Source organism: Aotus nancymaae, unplaced genomic scaffold (assembly GCF_030222135.1).
Source record: "Aotus nancymaae isolate 86718 unplaced genomic scaffold, 86718_ANA_hifiasm-v0.15.2.pri h1tg000010l, whole genome shotgun sequence".
NCBI lineage: Eukaryota > Metazoa > Chordata > Mammalia > Primates > Aotidae > Aotus > Aotus nancymaae.
Window position 1 is genome coordinate 11,604,615 of NW_026988421.1, and position 18,472 is coordinate 11,623,086.

The following is an 18,472-nucleotide window of genomic DNA, read 5'->3' on the forward strand; positions in this document are numbered from 1 at the left end:
CCCAGCCTCCCCTGACCTTCTGCCTCATGACCTCTGCACAGAGCCCACCGCAGCAGTGCACAGCTCACCTCCCAAAGGTGCCCACATTGTTCCAAGTCCACGGGGAAACCATGGCCGACATGGAGGAAATCCACAGCCAGCATGGCCGAGACTCAGGCCCAGGTGTGAATCCAGGCTCCACCTCCTTCAGAGCTCTGTGCCTGTGAGCAACTTACCTCTCTGAGTCTCTGCATCCTCATCCCTAAAATAGGGGTGGGGAAGGCAGCACCTGCCCCACTGGGCTTTGTAGCAATTGGGCGAGTGTGTGTCTGTAAAGCACATAGCCCTGTGCCTGGCCTACAGTAAGCGCCCAGGAAATGTTTGCTGGTTGGATAACGCTTAACCTGCTGACCCAAAAGGGTCCTCTCCCTCTCTCTCTCCCTCTCCCCCCTCCCCCGCCTCTCTCTCTCTCTCTCTCTCTCTCTCTCTCTCTCTCATCTATTCACTTGGGACCTTCCCTCCCACATAGATGTCTCTGTCCCCCTTCCCCGCCCTGTCCCTGGGCACTTGGTACCTTGGTATCCACCCACCTTGCACACTTGCACATGACTGTCACCCAGTGCCACATGTTGGCCTTCTACTGTCTTCCCAACTAGGGAGAGCTTTCTAAGGAACTCAGCTGATCCCACATCCCTACCCCCACGCCGCATTTGGACCCTCCACAGGATCTTGCCCAGGGTAAAAGCGAATAGAGGCTCATGGCTGGGTTGGTTATCACCCCACATGTCTGCCATGGCTGAGGACCCTCCTGCCTGGAGGCAGAGGGATAAATGAGATGAAGGTGTGTCAGGACCTCTAAGTCTGAGGAGATTCAGTGAATAAAGATCAAGGGGCAGGAATGCGGCTCAGGGAAAAGGGGTTACATAAAGGCCATAAATGTAGCCCAGCCTGCACTGCCAAGAGCCACTTCTGAAAGCTGCTCCCCACCACCTGGCAGCACCCTGGCTCCCTGGCCCGGAAGAAGGAAGAAGGGCTTAACAGATTAATGAATGAATGAATGAACAGATAAACTTAAGCCAGCAGGACCTGGCAACCACCAACCAGGCGGAACCAAGAAGCAAAGCTCTGCACTGCTCGGGACAGTTGATGACAACTACAATGAGGAACGGCCATGAGGATGATGAGGAAGACGCGTGAAGCTTCCTGCAGGCCAGTCCTATGCGGCCCTCCCCACGCAGGTCTTCACTCAATCCTTGCAACACTGCGGTTTCTGTTTTGCAGATAAGGAAACTGAGGTTCAGGGAAATCTAGTCACTTGCTCAAAGTCACAACCAGTAAGGAATAGAGCCTGGATGAAACCCAGGTCCCTCTGACACTGGAGCTCACGTTTCTCACTGCTGTCTCCGTCCCAGTCTGGAGGCACTGGTTTGGTTTGGCAGCTCAATGGCTTTGTCCCAGCTGACCCACCACATACCTCAGGACAGTGCTCCACTGCTCGGCACTCCCAGGCTGTGGACACCCAAGTCTGGTGATGGAGTCTTTTGGCAAAGCCATTCTCGGTGGCTTGCTCTGCCCCAAGCTGGGCTCAGCAGAGTCATGCCCATGCCCATCTCTGCCTGGCCAGTCAGACTCCGGCAGCCAGAGGGGGCTGACGTGACAGCTGTGCCAGTGGGATGCACTCCCCATAACTCTCCCACGCCTCCCCTTGAGGTCAGATGGGGGCCTGCAAGGGGAGAGAAAAGTGGGGTCACTGCCCTTGGCAGGAGCTGCAATTGGGCATCTCTCCCTGAACCGTTTCTGATAAAAGCAGCTACTTTGGAACTGACATGTGACAGCTGTTCTCAGTCCATGTTTCCAGGACTCTTAAAAGAACTCGGAGAGAAAAATAAGACCCATCAGCAATCAGTCCAGGACTCGGGAAGATTGAGTGTTTTTCCATCTTAAGGAAGAACAAAATATCTAAACAAGATTCTATAAGTGCCTGGTATAGAGCAGACACTCACACTGGGTGCTGGCAAAATACAGTCAGGCAGACCCAGGCTCTACCCTTGCAGAGCCCATGGCCAAAGAGAAGACAAAGGTGAGTCATCAGACAACCACAGTGGGGCCAGTGGCAGCATGAGGGTAGGGAGCAAACCCTGACCAGGTGAGGTCACCAGGGAAGGCTTCCTAGAGGAGGTGACCTATGAAACAGCGGACTAAGGTTGAGTTGATTACCAAGCAGGGTTAGGGAAGTGTATCCAGCAGAGGGAACCGCCTAGGCAAAGGCCTGGAGAAAAGAAGAAACATGAAGGAATAGCTAAGTCAGGAGATGGGCAGGCAGCAGGAGTGAAGCTGGAAGCAGTCAGCAAGGGTGGAGAGGCCGGGCCCAGTCAGCTTCAGCAGGAACTCTGGACTCTGTCCTGACAGCAGTGGAAAGCTACTAAAGCAGGTGGTGGCGAGAGCAGACTGACATTTCAGAAAGAGCCTCCTGGCTGCTGCATGGAGCTTGGCTGGAAGTGGGTGTGCCTGGAGGGAGCAGGGAGCTGACACAGGAGTTCAGGCAGGGACAAGGGACAAGAGAAATGGTGGAGATGGGGAGAAAGGGGCAGACCAGGAGATACTGTGGAGGCTGAGGCACCTGGACCTGGAGATGGCCTGGATGCTGCATTGGGCAAGGCGGTCTACGGCAGGGCAGAGGCGAGGGGTACGCAGCCTACGGCAGGGCAGAGGGGAGGGGTACGCAGCCTACGGCAGGGCAGAGGGAAGGGGTACGCAGCCTACAGCAGGGCAGAGGGGAGGGGTACGCAGCCTACGGCAGGGCAGAGAGGAGGGGCAGGCAGCCTATGGCAGGGCAGCGTGGAGGGACAGGTGGCATACGGCAGGGCAGAGGGGAAGGGCAGCTCTGGGCAGCTAGAGGAAGCTGGTGATGTTCACCAGGATCAGAGACAGAACAGCTTTACGAGAAAAGGGTCACGGTTCCCCCAAGAAGACAGGAAAACTACTCCAGCCATTTGTCCAACTAGAGGCTCACACGCCCACATCAAACTGGCCAGCAACTTGCACAGCAATTTGCAAAGCACTCTCTGCCAGTAATACCTCGGCCACTCCATCATCCGCTAAGGTGGGTAATACTGAGTCCCCATTTTAAAGATGAGCAAATCAGGTTAAGCAACTTTCCCAAGGCCTCAGGATCAAGCGGTAACACAAGAACCTGGGTCTTCTGCCTCCCAGTCCAGTGAGGATTCTACAACCATAGATTTCCATTGTAAATGATATCTGATGTCTGGGCAAGGAAACAGATGAAAGTTGAGGCTGGTACAATTCTCTCCCTATAAGCGAGACAAACTCTGAAAGAGCAACAGACCAAAGTGTTAACAGTGCTTAACTCATCGGCAATTTTTACTTTGACCTTTTAAAATTATTTTGGAAACAGCCATGGACATATATTATTTTTGTAATAAGAAAAGGATTAAAAGGTAAGTTTTTGGGCCGGGCATGGTGGCTCATGCCTATAATCCCAGCAGTTTGGGAGGCTGAAGTGGGCAGATCACTTGAGGCCAAGAGTTCAAGACCAGCCTGGCCAACATGGCAAAACCCCAACTCTACTAAAAATACAAAAATTAGCTGGGCGTGGTGGTGCACACCTGTAATCTCAGCTACTCGGGAGGCTGAGGCACGAGAATCACTTGAATCTGGGAGGCAGAGGTTGTAGTGAGCCAAGATCGCACCACTGCACTCCAGCCTGGGCAACAGAGAAAGACTTTGTCTCAAAAAAAAAAAAAAAAAAAAGGTAATTTTTTAAAAACTTTAAAGATGGTTCAGTATCAATCATCAAACGGGGGAAAAAAAAGCGTAATCAAAATGCTTCAGGATTTTTACATCTTACTTTCTACAGCTGGCTGAAAAGGGCCGCAGCTAGCAGCCAACAGTAGCTCATGCCCCTAGGAGCTCTTTAGAGGGTAATTTTGTGTTGCTCTTTCGTTGTTTTTTTTGTTTGTTTGTTTAATAGAGACAGAGTTTCACTCCCATCACCCAAGTTGGAGTACAATGGTGTGATCACAGCTCATTGCAACCTCTGCCTCCCTGGCTCACACAATTCTCCTGTCTCAGCCTCCCAAGTAGCTGGGACTACAGGCTCACACCACCAAGCCCAGCTAATTTTTTGTATTTTTAATAGAAACAGGGTGGGGGTTTCACCATGTTGCCCAAGCCGATCTTGCCCAAGTTGATCTTGCACTCTAAGCTCAAGTGATCTGCCCACCTCTGCCTCCCAAAGTGCTAGGATTACAGGCATGAGCCACCGGGCTTAGCCAGTTTTTGCTTTTTAATTTGGAAGTTTATATTGGCCCCAAATATCGTACAACCCATGGCTTTTCCTCCCCACAACCCCCACCCCTGCCTTCTGGGTGCTAGCTCTGGGGTGTTCAGAACAAAGGGATTTAATATACCGAGACAGAGGTGGAGGGGAGACAGCAGTTGCAACTTTGCTGGGCTCTACTGCCAAGGTACTGCTGAGCGGCCTGAGTCCTGGGAAATAAATTCTGTAAATAGAGTCTAGGCAGACACCATTAAAAGTGTTGTCCTAGCATCTCCTTATGGGGCAGAACGCTGTCATGCTCAGGCTGCTGCAGGGCAGCTGGGCTCTTGTGTTGGCTTGCGGTCTCCCACACAAACGAGCTTGTGTTTCCCATTTTCATTGAGGGGCCTTAAAATAGACAGAAAAGCCCTTCTCACGCCTGCTGAGAAATGAGTCAGGCAGGTGAGCGAGGTGAAGTCCACATTTCATCCACTGTGTCCATCCCCATCACATTTCAGGTTAATGGTGTCTGTGGATGCAAGGGCTAAGCTGGAAATGAACAGAATATTCCAGAGGAAGCAAAGGGCACTGTACAGGCTGCTGTGTTCTGGCCTTCAAAAAGACAGTGGGCTTTCTTACCCTTGAGCCATAGATTGAAATGTCACAATGAAGTACAAAGATGTTCATCTGAGCACAAATTGTAATGGCAAAAACTAGGTGGAAACAACCCAAATAGCACAATATGTACATGTGATCATTATGAGAACTTTACAAATCACATTTATTCTGGGTTCATGGGCAAGGGCTTATTTTCAAGATCGCTTAAAGGAAGAATTCACCAACAGGAAGTAAGCCACAGGTCGGGAGAGACCGGGACCTGGCCGGATGCTAGGTTGAGGGCACTAGGTGAGTTCCCAATGGCCCAGTATGTAATTTCACCTGCAGGAGGGCAGCCCATGAGATGGGAAGCTTTGTGATTTGCTCACTGATGTATCTACCATGCCTGACACTCAATAAATACGCATCCAATGGAAAAACGTACATCACATTTATGAAGATTTTAATGACAAGGGAAAACGTTTTTGATATTATGTTAAGAAAAGAGGTAAGAAACAAAACCACATGTATATGCACATGGGGAAAAGCTAGAAGATTTTCCACGAAGGTGTTAACTGTGGCTATATCTGAGATGTAAAATTATGAATGACTTTCTTTCCTTATAATTTTCTGTGCTTTTTAGCAAAATAATTTACCAATTACTATGTCTTAAACAATAACAAACAGGGAGATCGAAGAAGCTGCGACACGGCCTGGGAGACCATTGCTCCTCCCACAGACATTCCTGTGGTCCGCTGGGGAAGGGAGCAGCCTGGGACTGCAGGGGTTAACTCCCAGCCAGGCTCAGGAGAGAAGGGAGTGTCCACCCTCAGACCTGGTGGGACTCAGGATCCCCTGACCCCTCTACCTTTAACTCCATCAGACCACATGAGCAGGTGAATAGGTTATGGGTTCAACTGGATCCCCTAAAGAAGACACATTGAAGTCCTGCCCCCAAGACCTCAGACGTGACCTTATTTGGAAAGAGGGTCGCTATGGAGATAATCAAGTTAAGATGAGGTCATTAGGGTGGGCCCTAATCTAATATGACGGGTGTCCTCATAAAAAAGGGGAAACTTGGCCGGGCACGGTGGTTCACACCTGTAATCCCAGCACTTTGGGAGACCGAGGTGGGTGGATCACCTGAGGTCAGGAGTTCAAAACCACCAGCCTGGCCAACATGGTGAAACCCTGTCTCTACTAAAAATACATTTTAAAAATTAACCAGGCATGGTGGTGGGTACCTGTAATCCCAGCTACTCAGGAAGCTGAGGCAGGAGAATCGCTTGAACCCGGGAGGCAGAGGTTGCGGTGAACTGAGATTGTGTCATTGCGCTCCAGTCTGGAACAAGAGCACAACTCCGTCTCAAAAAGAAAAAACAGGGCAGGAGGGGAACCTTAGAGACAGACATTCGCACAGGCAGAACACCAAGTGAAGATGAAGACAGGGATAGGGCTGATGAATCTACAGCCAAGGAACACCACAGACTGCCAGCAAATCCCCAGAAGCCACGGGAGAGGCCAGGAACAGCTTCTCCCTCCCAGCCTTCAGAACAAACCAAACCTGCTGACACCCTGATCTTGGACTTCCAGCCTCCAGAACCGTGAGACAATACACTGCTGCTGCTTAAGCCACCTCGTCTCTGGTATTTCATTATGGCAACCTCAGGAAAAACTAATACAGTAGGGAGAGCCTGCGATGGAGTCAAATCATGGGGAGACTTTGGCAAGTTACCCGTTTCTCTGGCGCTCAGTTCACTTACCTGAAAAATGGGAGACCTGGCCTAGAACAGTGAGTTTCAAAGAAGCCCAAACATAAAAGGTAAAATAAAGCCCAACTGGGTAAAAGCCTGGTCTGGATCACACACTCTGCCTGCAGAGCAGTCTCTGAAAACCGCAACTCCAGGTCATCTGTAAAATTCCTGCCAGCACTCCATTCTAAGAATGTCCAAACAACAAACCCACTGATAGCATCCCTGGGCTTCTTGATGCACCTGAGCTCGTGATTCTCCTTCAAGGAGCTTCAGTCGTAGTGGGGAGGTGAGACTAACACCCCAAAGACAGCGGGGCCACCCTCCCTTCCTGAGAGCTCCAGCTGCGGACAGGTCACCTGATGCTCCAAATCCAACACATCTAAATTTATTTCACCCTCCAAGGACAAGCAGACGCTGTGCCTTATCAGAGCACAGCTAGGTGGCAGAACGACAGACATGACACGCCCTTATCACCCCAAGGACAGCAATGACGTCTGCAAAGAGACTTGGTTTCCCTGACGATGAAATCAAGAGCTCACATGCCAGCCAGGTAGGCCTGAAGGGGACTGGGTCACCAAGACGTGTGAGACTCTGATTGTCCTCTCAGGGGCCCCAGATTCATCAGGGGGCACAAAGTTAACAAGGAAAGGGGGAAACAGTGTCACTATTCCCTCCGCCCCACTGTGGAATCACGCAGAGTATCCAGTCTTTATTCATTTGATTCTTAATTAGACAAAGAACATGCCAATTCATCCTTTTTTCAAAAACCGACCTTACAGATAAAGCCAATGTCCCCTCTGACCTTCACGCCTTCCCTGGGGGTAACCATTGTTAGGACGCTGGGCTGCAGCCTTCTAGATGATACATGTCCTTTCAAGGAAACACAACAGGCCAGAGCAGGGGCCCAGGCAGAGTGTGAAGATTCCAGCTCCCCTGGGCGAGCCGTGGAGCCATAGGGAGGAAGGAAGGCTGAGGACAGCAGGAATCAGGGTGGGCTTCCAAGAAGAGGAAGCTGGAGGAGGTGTTCTAGGAAGAGGAGGATTCAGATGACTCCAAGGCAGCAGTCTCTGGGGCACTGAACCCACTTCACCTCTGCACAGAAACAGCTGGCCTCATTCATCATGTGTAGCCAATTCAGCTTCTCTGGGAAACTCCAAAGCCCTCTCAAAGGGTCCTCAACCTCTGCCCTCAAACCACTACCACCATGAGGATGACGATGATGATGACGATGCTGATGACAATGACGGCCTGTGTGCGACACTCTGCTGGCCCTCCCAGCGCCTCTGTCAGGTTGGTGTTAGTGTCTCCAGTTTATACACAAAGAAACTGCAAACCAGGGAAAGTAAGCTACTTGCTGAAAGTCACAGGGCTGGGAGCAGCAGCACCACACTGGATCTTGATGATGGTGATGGAGATCCTTCCATGAGCCCTTGCTGCTGCACAGGCATGGCCTGTGACACAGCTTCAGTGGCTGCAGCAATGCCTAGCACAGAGGAGGAGCTTAACAAGCATCTGTTAGCCAGCGTTTGGTTTAAAGAACATGGGCAGGCCGGGTGCAGTGGTTCACGCCTGTAATCCCAGCACTTTGGGAGGCCGAGGCAGGCAATCACCTGAGGTCAGGAGATTAAGACCAGCCTGGCCAACATGGTGAAACTCCACATCTACTAAAAATATAAAATTAGCCAGGCGTGGCGGCAGGAGCCTGTAGTCCCAGCTACTAGGGAGGCTGAGGCAGGAGAATTGCTTGAATCTGGAAGGCGGAGGTTACAGTGAGCCGAGATTGCACCACTACACTCCAGTCTGGATGACAGAGCGAGGCTCCATCTCAAAAAGAAAATAAAGAGAACATGGCAGTTGGACACAGTGGCTCACACCTGTAGTCTCAGCTACTCAGAAGGTTAAGACGGGAACATCGCTTGAGTCCAGCCTAGGCAACATAGTGGGATTCTGTCTCAAAAAACATGTATCAGAGAAAGAGAAAGAGAAAGAAGGAAAGGAAGGAAGGGAAGGAGGGAGGGAGCGAGGGAAGCAGGGAAAGAAAAGGAGGGAGGGAGGGGAAGGAAGAGAGGGAGAGAGAGAAAGAGAAGAAAGAAAGAGAAAGAAACAGCGAAAGAAAGAAGGAAAAAAGGAAGAAAGGAAGGAAGGGAGGGAGGATGGGCGAGAGGGAGGGAAGGCAAGAGGGTGGGCAGACAGGCAAGGAAGGCAACGTTGGGTGAATAACCAAGTACTAGGCTACTTCAAGGAAATCTTCACATTATGAAGATGGTTTTTTTTCCCCCATGTTAAGATTCTGTTTTCCTCTAGGAATTCCCCACAGCCGGGGGCTTCTGCTCCTGGAAAGAGTTAAGGCTTTGGCAAGAGGCTCTCCCACAGGCAACTCAATCTCCCCCGTCTGTCTGTGCGGGTTTGGGGCACTGCTGTGGCATGCCAGATGCAGCAGCTACTCTCTGTGGACGGCCTCCTCATAAACGTCAGTCCTGCTGGGGGGTGGGGAGGGGGGCTTGATTTATTATATAGCTTTTGGACAGTTCCTACAGAAATATTGCCAAACAGTAGAATAATCAACTCTTTCACTCAAGCCCCCTCAGACTTTTTTTTAATGAAAGAATAAAGTACGAAATGAGCCTGAGCTAAATAAATAAAAATGCCGCACTTTTGCCCAACAGACCTTTCTGCGTCACTGAGAAATATTTGCAGACCTCAACAATCTTTTATCTTCATGATGACGTTCCAGCCTTCCAAGTTTCGGACATTCTGAGAACGTCTTTGATTTGGGCTCTCTAATGGTCTCCCGTGAACAATTATCCCATTAACTAATAAAGTCATTATCGGATGTTTCATGGAGCAGACGTTAGAGAATGCCTTTCTCCTCTCACGGTCTGTCTGCCCTCTGCCAGTTCTGTTGAAAATCAGTTAGTTCATACCTGGGGCTCACATTGGAAGCAGAGATGTGCAGCAAGGAATCTCTCTCTCTCTTTCTCTTTCTCTCTCTCACTCTCTCTTTTTTTAAGAGACAGAATCTCTCTCCGTCACCCAGGCTAGAGCGGCGCAATGGCACATCCATAGCTCACTGCATCCTCGGACTCCTAGGTGTGAGCAATCCTCCTGCCTCCGCCTGTCAAAGCACTGGAGTTCCAGGCCTGAGCCACTATACCCGGTCTAGGAATCTGTCTCAATGCTCACAGCTGCCACTCACAGTCCTGGCTTTCAGACTGAAGATAAGGGAGCATCCATCCACCCACTCATGCTGCTACAGCAATGGAGATGCCCAGATGGAGAGGCCATGGTCTGAGCCCTCAGGGAGCTCGCAGAGAGATCCTTTAGGAGGCCAGGAGGGACATCACTTCCTCCAGGGAAGTTCTGGTGGGTGCAAAGGAGGGGTGGGGGGAAGGGAGACCTTTGCCAGGGTTCTGCAGCTCAGCAACCTACTCCATACCCTCGTGGAACTTTCTTGATTTGTCATCTCTTCTTTATTTCAGTCGGTCTCCCAGGCGCAGCGGTGAATGAGCTCCAGGAGAGCAGAGATCCACTCAGCTGCCCCCAGGCAGCACATTTTCAGGGCTCAATAAACGTTCATTGAATAAGCAGAGGAACTCACAGCACACATTTACAAGACACAAAAGAAAGAGACAGAAATATTCACCCCTCTGAGCGCCTAAGGCGTCTCCCTGCTTTGAGTCCTGGCTGGGGCCCTGACCAAATTTTTCTGCAGCAGTATGTTCGTGGGGAGTCTGAGCTTGTTTACTCCCCTCTGAAACGGGTGGTGGACAAGATGCTCTCTGGTCCCTAAGCTAAAGATTCTGTGAAAACCTGACATCATTGTGATCATGACTCTGACTACAGCTTCAGAGTAAACCATCATGGCCCAGCGGCCACCAGCTTCCCCTCCCCACTTAGCAGCTGCAAGACTGTGGCTGAGTCATGTACCGTGCTGAGCTGCTTCATCTGGATGGTGAGGACAGCGGGGAGTTACAGCAGATGCTTCCTACGGTGCCTCCTAGGGCCAGACTTTAATTACTTTAAGTGAAAACTACTGCTAAGGTTAAATTTGGGTACAGCAAACACACATCACCAAAATTTTTAAAAGAGCCCTAATTTCAAATATTTCACCTCATTCATTCCTTCATTCACCCACTATTTAATGAACCCCTATTATGTGCCAGACACTGTTCTCATAGTGAACCAGGCAAGACACAGTTGCTATTAACATGGAACATCCAGTCCAGTGTGGGAGACGGAAAATACACAAGTAAACTAAAAGATGCCTTCAGACGGAGTTACGAGCTAAGAACATTAAATAAACAGCACTATGTGAAAGGATGCAATTAGAGGGAGGGTACGGTTCCTTTTTAGAAGGCTTCTCTATGGAGATGATATTTGGGCTGAGACCTTAAAGTCCCCTGGAAGAACATTCCAGGTGGAGAGAACAGCAGGTGCAAAGGCTCCAGGCTGGAGTCAGGCGTGCGGCATTCAAAGGGCAAAAAGGAGACCAGCTTGTGAATGGAGGAGGAGGGAGGGATCCAATTATGAAGGCGGGGGCTGGCTCATGTAGGGAGGGCACTGCCAAAAGGACCATGGACAGGATCTAGGGAGTCCATGGACTGGGGTGGAGAAAAATGACATCTTTCTTTTCACCAGCCTCTAACTGAAAATGTGCTCTTCCTTCAGTCATGAACGTAGACAACAACCTACAATAATGTCAGCGGTACCCAGGACTTGTCACCGACAGAAATCAAAGATCCATTCCTTTCAGTTGTTTACAGATATCTGAAAAGCTCACTCAGGTTCGTGACAAGTTCAAAATTACAACAGCTGGCCAGGTGCAGTGGCTCATGCCTGTAATCCCAGCACTTTGGGAGACTGAGGAGGGAGAATCACTTGAGCTCAGGAGTTTGAGACCAGTCTGGGCAACATGGCAAAATGCCATCTCTACAAAAAATATAAAAATTAGCTGAGCGTGGTAGTGCATGTTTATAGTCCTAGCTACTCAGGAGGCTGACGTGGGAGGATAGCTTGAGTCCAGGAGGCAGAGGTTACACTGAGCCAAGATCACGCCACTGCACTCCAGCCTGAGCGACAGAGTCAAACCCTGTGGCAACAAATATGTGTATATATATATATTTTTTTTTATAAAAATTACAATAACCATTAGACCCACAGTTAGACCTTGTTATTTGCAATATTAACAAAGAAGTACATATATTTCTGTATCATAAATTTTAGAACTATGTAGTAAGCATATTTAAAAAGGATCAGTTACCTCTGTAACCCTATGTATTCTATTTTATATATAAAAGCATTCTTCTGAGAAGGGGTCTACAGGCCTCACTTTATGGCCAAAGTGCTTATAAGCCACAGTGAGGAGTTTGGGTTTTACTCCAAGTGGGATGGAAAGATGCTGGGGTGGTTTCAGCAGGGGGATGATTTCACAGGCTGCAGTTTTCATGTTTCAAAATCACGCTGGCTGCTGGTGGGGATGGGCTGTGGTGTCCAGGGCAGGGCTGAAGGCAGGAGGCCGGGGCTTTACCACTGTTCAGGGCCATCCAGAGATGGTGGCATACTGGGGTCCTCCCGTGTTCTGCCCTCAGCTCTGATCAAGAGCCTTCCCACAGCACCACGTCATGCCCCGAAGGGGCCCTGTCACCTTGGCACAGAGCCTACCCTGGGACATCCTACCGAAGAACTTCAGAAAGTGAGCTCATGTGTCCACAAGAAAAATAAATGCGGTATTGGCCACTGTTTGGTTTGTGTATTGGTCTAGGAAAGAAATGAGAATTTTATTTTAAAAAGCCTTCCAGCAGGACCCCAGCAGAGACTGGGCAAACACCTCAGCGACGGACTGTCAACAGTGGGAAGGCCCAGACCCTGGCCCCGCGGCCACGAGCTGCAGCCCCACGGCTCACGTCAGCCTTCCTGTGCGTCCCAGGCCTCTATCCCACGGCACTCACACACAGAGCCTTTTCAATACCCTCTGGCAGAACAGAAGAATCCATTTCCACACGCCAGCACGCACGTTCCTCACACCCTCCCAGGGGAGTGGGCCCTGCCAAGAGGCCAGTTTATGGACCTAGAAGGACAGACAGGGCTGGGGCCCATGCTGGGGGGTGGTCCATGGACGGAGAAAAGCTCAGAGCCAAACCCTGTGCTCCCAGGTCTCCCACAGTGGAAGTGAACAAGGTGGGGCCAGGCAGCCTGGAAGCTGAGGAACACTCAGGTGCTCTGGGGCAATGCCTGGAAGCTCATGGGGAGGAGGCCTAGAGTGAGGGGATCTGAGAGTTTTTTTGGTTTTTTTTTTTGAGACAGAGTGTCACACTGTCTCCCAGGTGCAGTGGTGCAATCTCGGCTCACTGCAACCTCTGCCTCCCGCCTACCGAGTAGCTGGGATTACAGGTGCCCACCACCATGCCTGGCTAATTTTTGTATTTTTAGTACAGTCAGGGTTTCCCCATGTTGGCCAGGCTGGTCTCGAACTCCTGACCTCAGGTGATCCACCCGATTCAGTCTCCCAAAGTGCTGTGATTACAGGCGTGAGCCATCACGCCCATCCTAGATCTGAGAGTCTTAATTTGGAATGAGGGGGCTGGGAGGGGCACCAGGCCTTGACAGGGCCAGCTAATCTCAAGGCATGAGACGCTGTGTCTCAGGGGAGAGGCTGTATCTCTAGGACTAAGTTGCTAGATTCAAAGGACTGAATGTCTGTGTCCCCCGACCCCGCAACATACATGTTGAAACCTAACCTCCAGGGTGATGTTATTTGGAGGTAAGGCCTTTGGGAGGTGATTCGCTCATGAGGATGGAGCCATCATGAATAGGATTAGTGCTCTTATAAAAAGAGATGAGAGCTCTCTCTCTCTCTGTCTCTCTCTCTTCCCCACCCTACCATGCAAGGATATAAGAAGACAGCCAACTGTAAACTAGGAAAAAATGGGCCCTCATGGGACACCAGATCTGCCAGCATTTTGAACTTCCCCACCTCCAGAACAGTGAGAAATACATGTCTGCTGTTGAAGCCACCTAGGTTACATTCTGGAGTGGGGCCTCACATCATGCCTACCCCCTGGGCACTCTCGCCCAGGCACCCAGGCCTCCTCAGCACAGCCAGTCCTGTGTGGGATGGGGACAGACCCGCTTGGTTGGCTGCTCTTGGAGGCGCCCGGTGTGTGCATGCTGGATACAGGGGGCTAAGCTGTGCCACTGAGCCTGGTGGCTCCTTAGGAGCACTGACATCCCCAGTGACTGGAAAGAGGAGCCCTACTTCACCCCGCTCTCAGCTCCCAAAGCCTGGGCTGCCTCCTGAGGGCAGGACCACAGGCTCCAGGAAGAAAGGGGGAAGTCACAAGAGGAGGCTCTGTGCTGGGCCTGGCCCACCTCCACCACCCTCCCACCAGCCAGTTACAGAACCACTCTGTGCCTCAGTTTCCCCATCTGAAAGGTGAAGTGAAATATTAAATAATAGCACCTGCCTCAAAGGGTAACTGGGAGGAGGTCACTCTGCCTGGCACACACCATATATCCAAGGAATACTGGTTTCCTGTTTATGTCAATTAGCAAAGAGCTCAGCCTAGAGCCCCTACCAGGAAGCATGATACTGTGCCCACACGATCAGCGTTTGCCTCATTGCAGAGAGGGTTTGGTGGCTGCCCCCGCAGGCCCTGGGCAGGACAGCTTACCTATGGTCCTTCGGAGGTCTTCACACTGGCTAATGTGAGGGAACTTCAGGATTTCCTTCCACTTCTTGCTTTTTCCTTTGCGCTTTCCTCCGCCTCCTGCAGAAATGGGGAAAGAGACGCCAGACTGAAGCTCCAGAGCCTGCGGTGCCCCTGCAGTGAGCCTGCCCACCAGCCTCCTAGGCTGAAAGACAGAGGGATGGCTGTAGGTCAAGCCAGTGACACACCCCCAGCCCAAGACACACACATACACACACATCGCCCCCCCACCCCACATACACACATTCTTCCTCCCAGGTGGGCTCTGAACCTCAGTCTCCCGAACAATCCTACCCGGCCCCTACCCTCCGGCAGTGAGGCCCAAGGATCCCCTGTACCCCATCCATATCAGGCATCCCCCACTGCTGTTCCCCCCCGACTAGACCACAGCCTTCCCACAGCAGGGGCCAGGCCTGCCATGTTTGAATGTCCCCTTCAGCTTGGGACATCCCGGTGGGGCAGATGCACAGACAGGTGCCCGCTGCCCCTCATGGCCCTCGTTTTGTCCCCTTGTTTTCCATGGAGAGTCTCCTTCCCCAGCTGGAGGCCAGATGTTGGGGAACAAGGATTTCAGTTTCCACTTGTCAAGCACCCCCTTCCTCTCCCTCCTCACAAACCCCAGAGTCTCCGAGGCTGGAAGGAAGGAGGGACTCCTGAGGGCCCCACCCTGCCTCATGTCCTCACCAGTGCGCAAAGAACTAAGCACATGGACATGATGAACATGCACACACAAGCATATAATGTACACACACACAATGAGCATGCACTAGTAATGAACATGTGTAATGAACAGCCATGTGTAATGTGTAATGTGCACAGCCACGTGAGACACACACAGGCGTTCCCATCATCCTCGCACTCCTGGTCCGAGGAATGGTGGACAGGTGTCAGAATGCTCAGGCAGGAACAGTGATGGGGTGTGGCTCTGGGCCTGAGTGTTCCTGAGCCCACTAGCATCTGGGTCTTGGACCTGGAGGCACCACTGTGCCATGTGGCCAGAGAGCTCCCGGGGACCGAGGTGCCATCACCCATCCTCCATCCTTATAGTGACCCTCAGTCACCGTCTGTCCATGACTCACCACAGGCCATGGAGGCCTTTGTGCCCCTCGGTTATCAGGAGTTTATGTGGCTTGTCTGCTTGCTGGGGGTGGGTGTGCAGCCCCTCCACCCTCACACCCTCCCAGGAATGGGCTGGGCAGGACAAGGCCCCTTCTGGACACCAGTAAACCTAGGGGAGCTCAGTGGAACTCAGCTCTAGCCCTCCCCCATCCAGCCCAGCCCATCCTCCACCTTGCTGTGGCCCTGTGGCCAACCCCTGCTTCCCAGGAAAGCCTGGACAAGCATCTGCCCTCTCTGAGTCTTCGTCTATGAACTAGGGACAGTAAGGCCTTCCTCCAAAGCTAAAAGGAGGGATAACAAGATAGCATGTGTTTAAAAGCAGGCACAGAACCAGAGATTCTAAACTGTCATCTGACCTATCCTGGAAAGCTAAAATCATGACCCTGATCAGCCAGTGCACCTGCCTCTGAGGATGGGACCAGAACTCCCCTCCTGGGTGCCAGGAAGCAGGAGAGGGTGCTGATGGGGAGGGGTCCATCTCTCTCCTCTCTTCTCACTGCATCTTCAACCCAACTCCCTCCTCTCCAACCAGCCCCAACTTCCTCCTCTCAAATCTCCACAGATGGCCAAGGCCTTACACTCCGAGGGGCAGAAGGAATGCGTATTGGGCACCTGCCGTGGTCAGGCTCCATCTCAACATGATCTTTTCTAATCTTCAGAATGACTCTTTGAGGAAGAAATCACTAGGCCCTCTGCTCGACCCACGCCATGCTCACTCTTTCCTCCAACGGGGGCCACACACACAAATGCACACACATCTCATGCACACGTAAACATACACGTGCATACTAATCAGCCCTGCCCTGGACCTGCTCCAGGCCAAGCCCCTCACCTGCAGGCTTCACCCTCAATCTACAAGGAAGGAACTTTGCTTTTTTTTGAGACAGAGTTTTGCTCTGTCACCCATGCTGGAGTGCAATGGCGCTATCTCAGTTCACTGCAACCTTGGCCTCCCTGGTTCAAGAGATTCTCCTGTCTCAGCCTCCCAAGTAGCTGGGACTACAGATGCGCTCCACCACACCCAGATAATTTTTTGTATTTTTATTAGAGACAGGGTTTCACCATGTTGGCCAAGCTGGTCTTAAACTCCTGACTTCAAGTGATCCGCCCACCTTGGCCTCTCAAAGTGCTGGGATTACAGGCATGGGTCACTGCGCCCGGCCAGCAGGAACTATTATACTCCCACTTGACAGATGAGGAAACAGAGGCATCAGGCAAAAGGTAGCAACCTATGGTTCTGTGGCTCATAAATGGCAGAGCCAAGACCCCAGCCTGAGCAGAATCCAGACCCTGGGTTCTGGCTTTTGCTGTTCTGTCTGTAAACCACCATTTTGGGTGCCCTGAATATAAGAGAAATTCTCAGGATCAAAGAGAAAGCTGGTGTCAGACTTCAGAAGTGACACGGCAGCCATGATGGGGGTAGGAACAAGGATCTAGCTGGGGCCCAAGCCTCTGAGCTCCCGGAAAAGCTGCAGGCCTGACCAGAGGCCCGCATGGTCACATGTGGCTTGTTTGTCTGCCTGCTTGTTCATTGAACTAGTTGCCAACATCAAAAAATTAGGAGATGCCCAGGAGCTAAGATGAGGACACAAAGGCAAAAGTATGATATAATGGACTCTGGGGACTTGGGGGAAGGGTGGGAGGGAGATGAGGGGTAAAAGACTACATACCCGGCACAGCGTCCACTGCTCAGGTGACGGGTGAACCAACATCTCAGAAATCACCACTAAAGAACATCCCATGCAACCAAACACCACCTGTTCTTCCAAAACTATTGAATTTTTTAAAACTGAGGAGATTTCACATAGAAATCCAGATCTCGGACCTCTCTCCCACAGCCAGGCACCCCAGCTGGCAAAAATCAGCCAGAGCTGGGCAGCAGCTGCCCGGTGGATAGCACACGTGGCCTCCAGATGAGCCAGTCCTCATCCAGCTGCAGCCCTCATTCAGACAGCCTAGAGATTCTACGCACCTCCCAGAGAAGAGACCCCCTTTCAAGAAATCAGCCTAAACCCTAGGTCAGCAGAGTCAGGCGTTCCCATCCCAGCAGCTGCAAGGCCTGAGAGGGTCGTTAGAACTCAAAAAGTCCACACCCTGCTCCCCAGACCCCTCCCACACTACTGATTCTCAGACCTGGCAGGCAGGAAGCACCTTTGTTTGCATGTAGTAAAATATGCATAACATAAAATGTGCCAGTTTAACCATGATTGAGGTTGTACAAGTCAGCGGCATTAAGGATGTGCCCATTGTGTGCAGCTGTCACCACCGTCTGTCTCCAGAACCTTTTCACCATCCAAAACTGAAACTCTGAACCCATTAAACATGAACCCCCATTCCCTCCTTCCTCCCAGCCCCTGGTAACCTCCCTCCTGCTCTCTGTGTCTATGACTGTAACTAGTCTAGATACCTCATATAAGGGAATCATACAACACATATTCTTTTGTGTCTGCTCTTAGCGTAATGTCCTCCAGGTTCACCCACGCTGGAGCACGTGTCAGAACTTCATTCGTATTATTCTGTTGTATGGGTAGACGATCTTTTGTTTATCATTCATCTGCGGATAGACATGTGGGCTGGTTCTACCTTTCCGCTGTTACAAATAACGCTGCTATGGATATTTGCATACAAGTATCAATTGGAGCCCCTGCTTTCTATTCTTTTGGGTATACACTCAGGAAGGGGATTGCTGGATTATAGGGTATAAGTCTGTGTTTAAGTTTTTGAGGAACTGATGAAGCACTCAACAATACAGATTGCCAGGCTGCAGCCCAGTCCTCTGTGATTGAACCTCAGGAATGTGACTTCTTTTTTTTTTTTTTTTTTTGAGACGGAGTTTCGCTCGTTACCCAGGCTGGAGTGCAATGGCGCAATCTTGGCTCACCGCAACCTCCACCTCCTGGGTTCAGGCAATTCTCCTGCCCCAGCCTCCTGAGTAGTTGGGATTACAGGCACGCGCCACCGTGCCCAGCTAATTTTTTGTATTTTTAGTAGAGACTGGGTTTCACCATGTTGACCAGGATGGTCTTGATCTCTTGACC

The 18,472-nt window shown here is 51.1% G+C and overlaps 1 protein-coding gene across 1 annotated transcript in view; it reads right to left on the reverse strand.

The window, feature by feature from the left end:
• Nucleotides 1–18,472, reverse strand: part of GRK5 (G protein-coupled receptor kinase 5) — a 237,525-nt gene that overhangs the window by 111,532 nt on the left and 107,521 nt on the right. Inside the window, exon 2 of the mRNA XM_012448060.3 lies at nucleotides 14,280–14,375. Within this exon, the coding sequence (XP_012303483.2) occupies nucleotides 14,280–14,375 (96 nt within the window). The remainder of the gene's footprint in view (nucleotides 1–14,279; nucleotides 14,376–18,472) is intronic.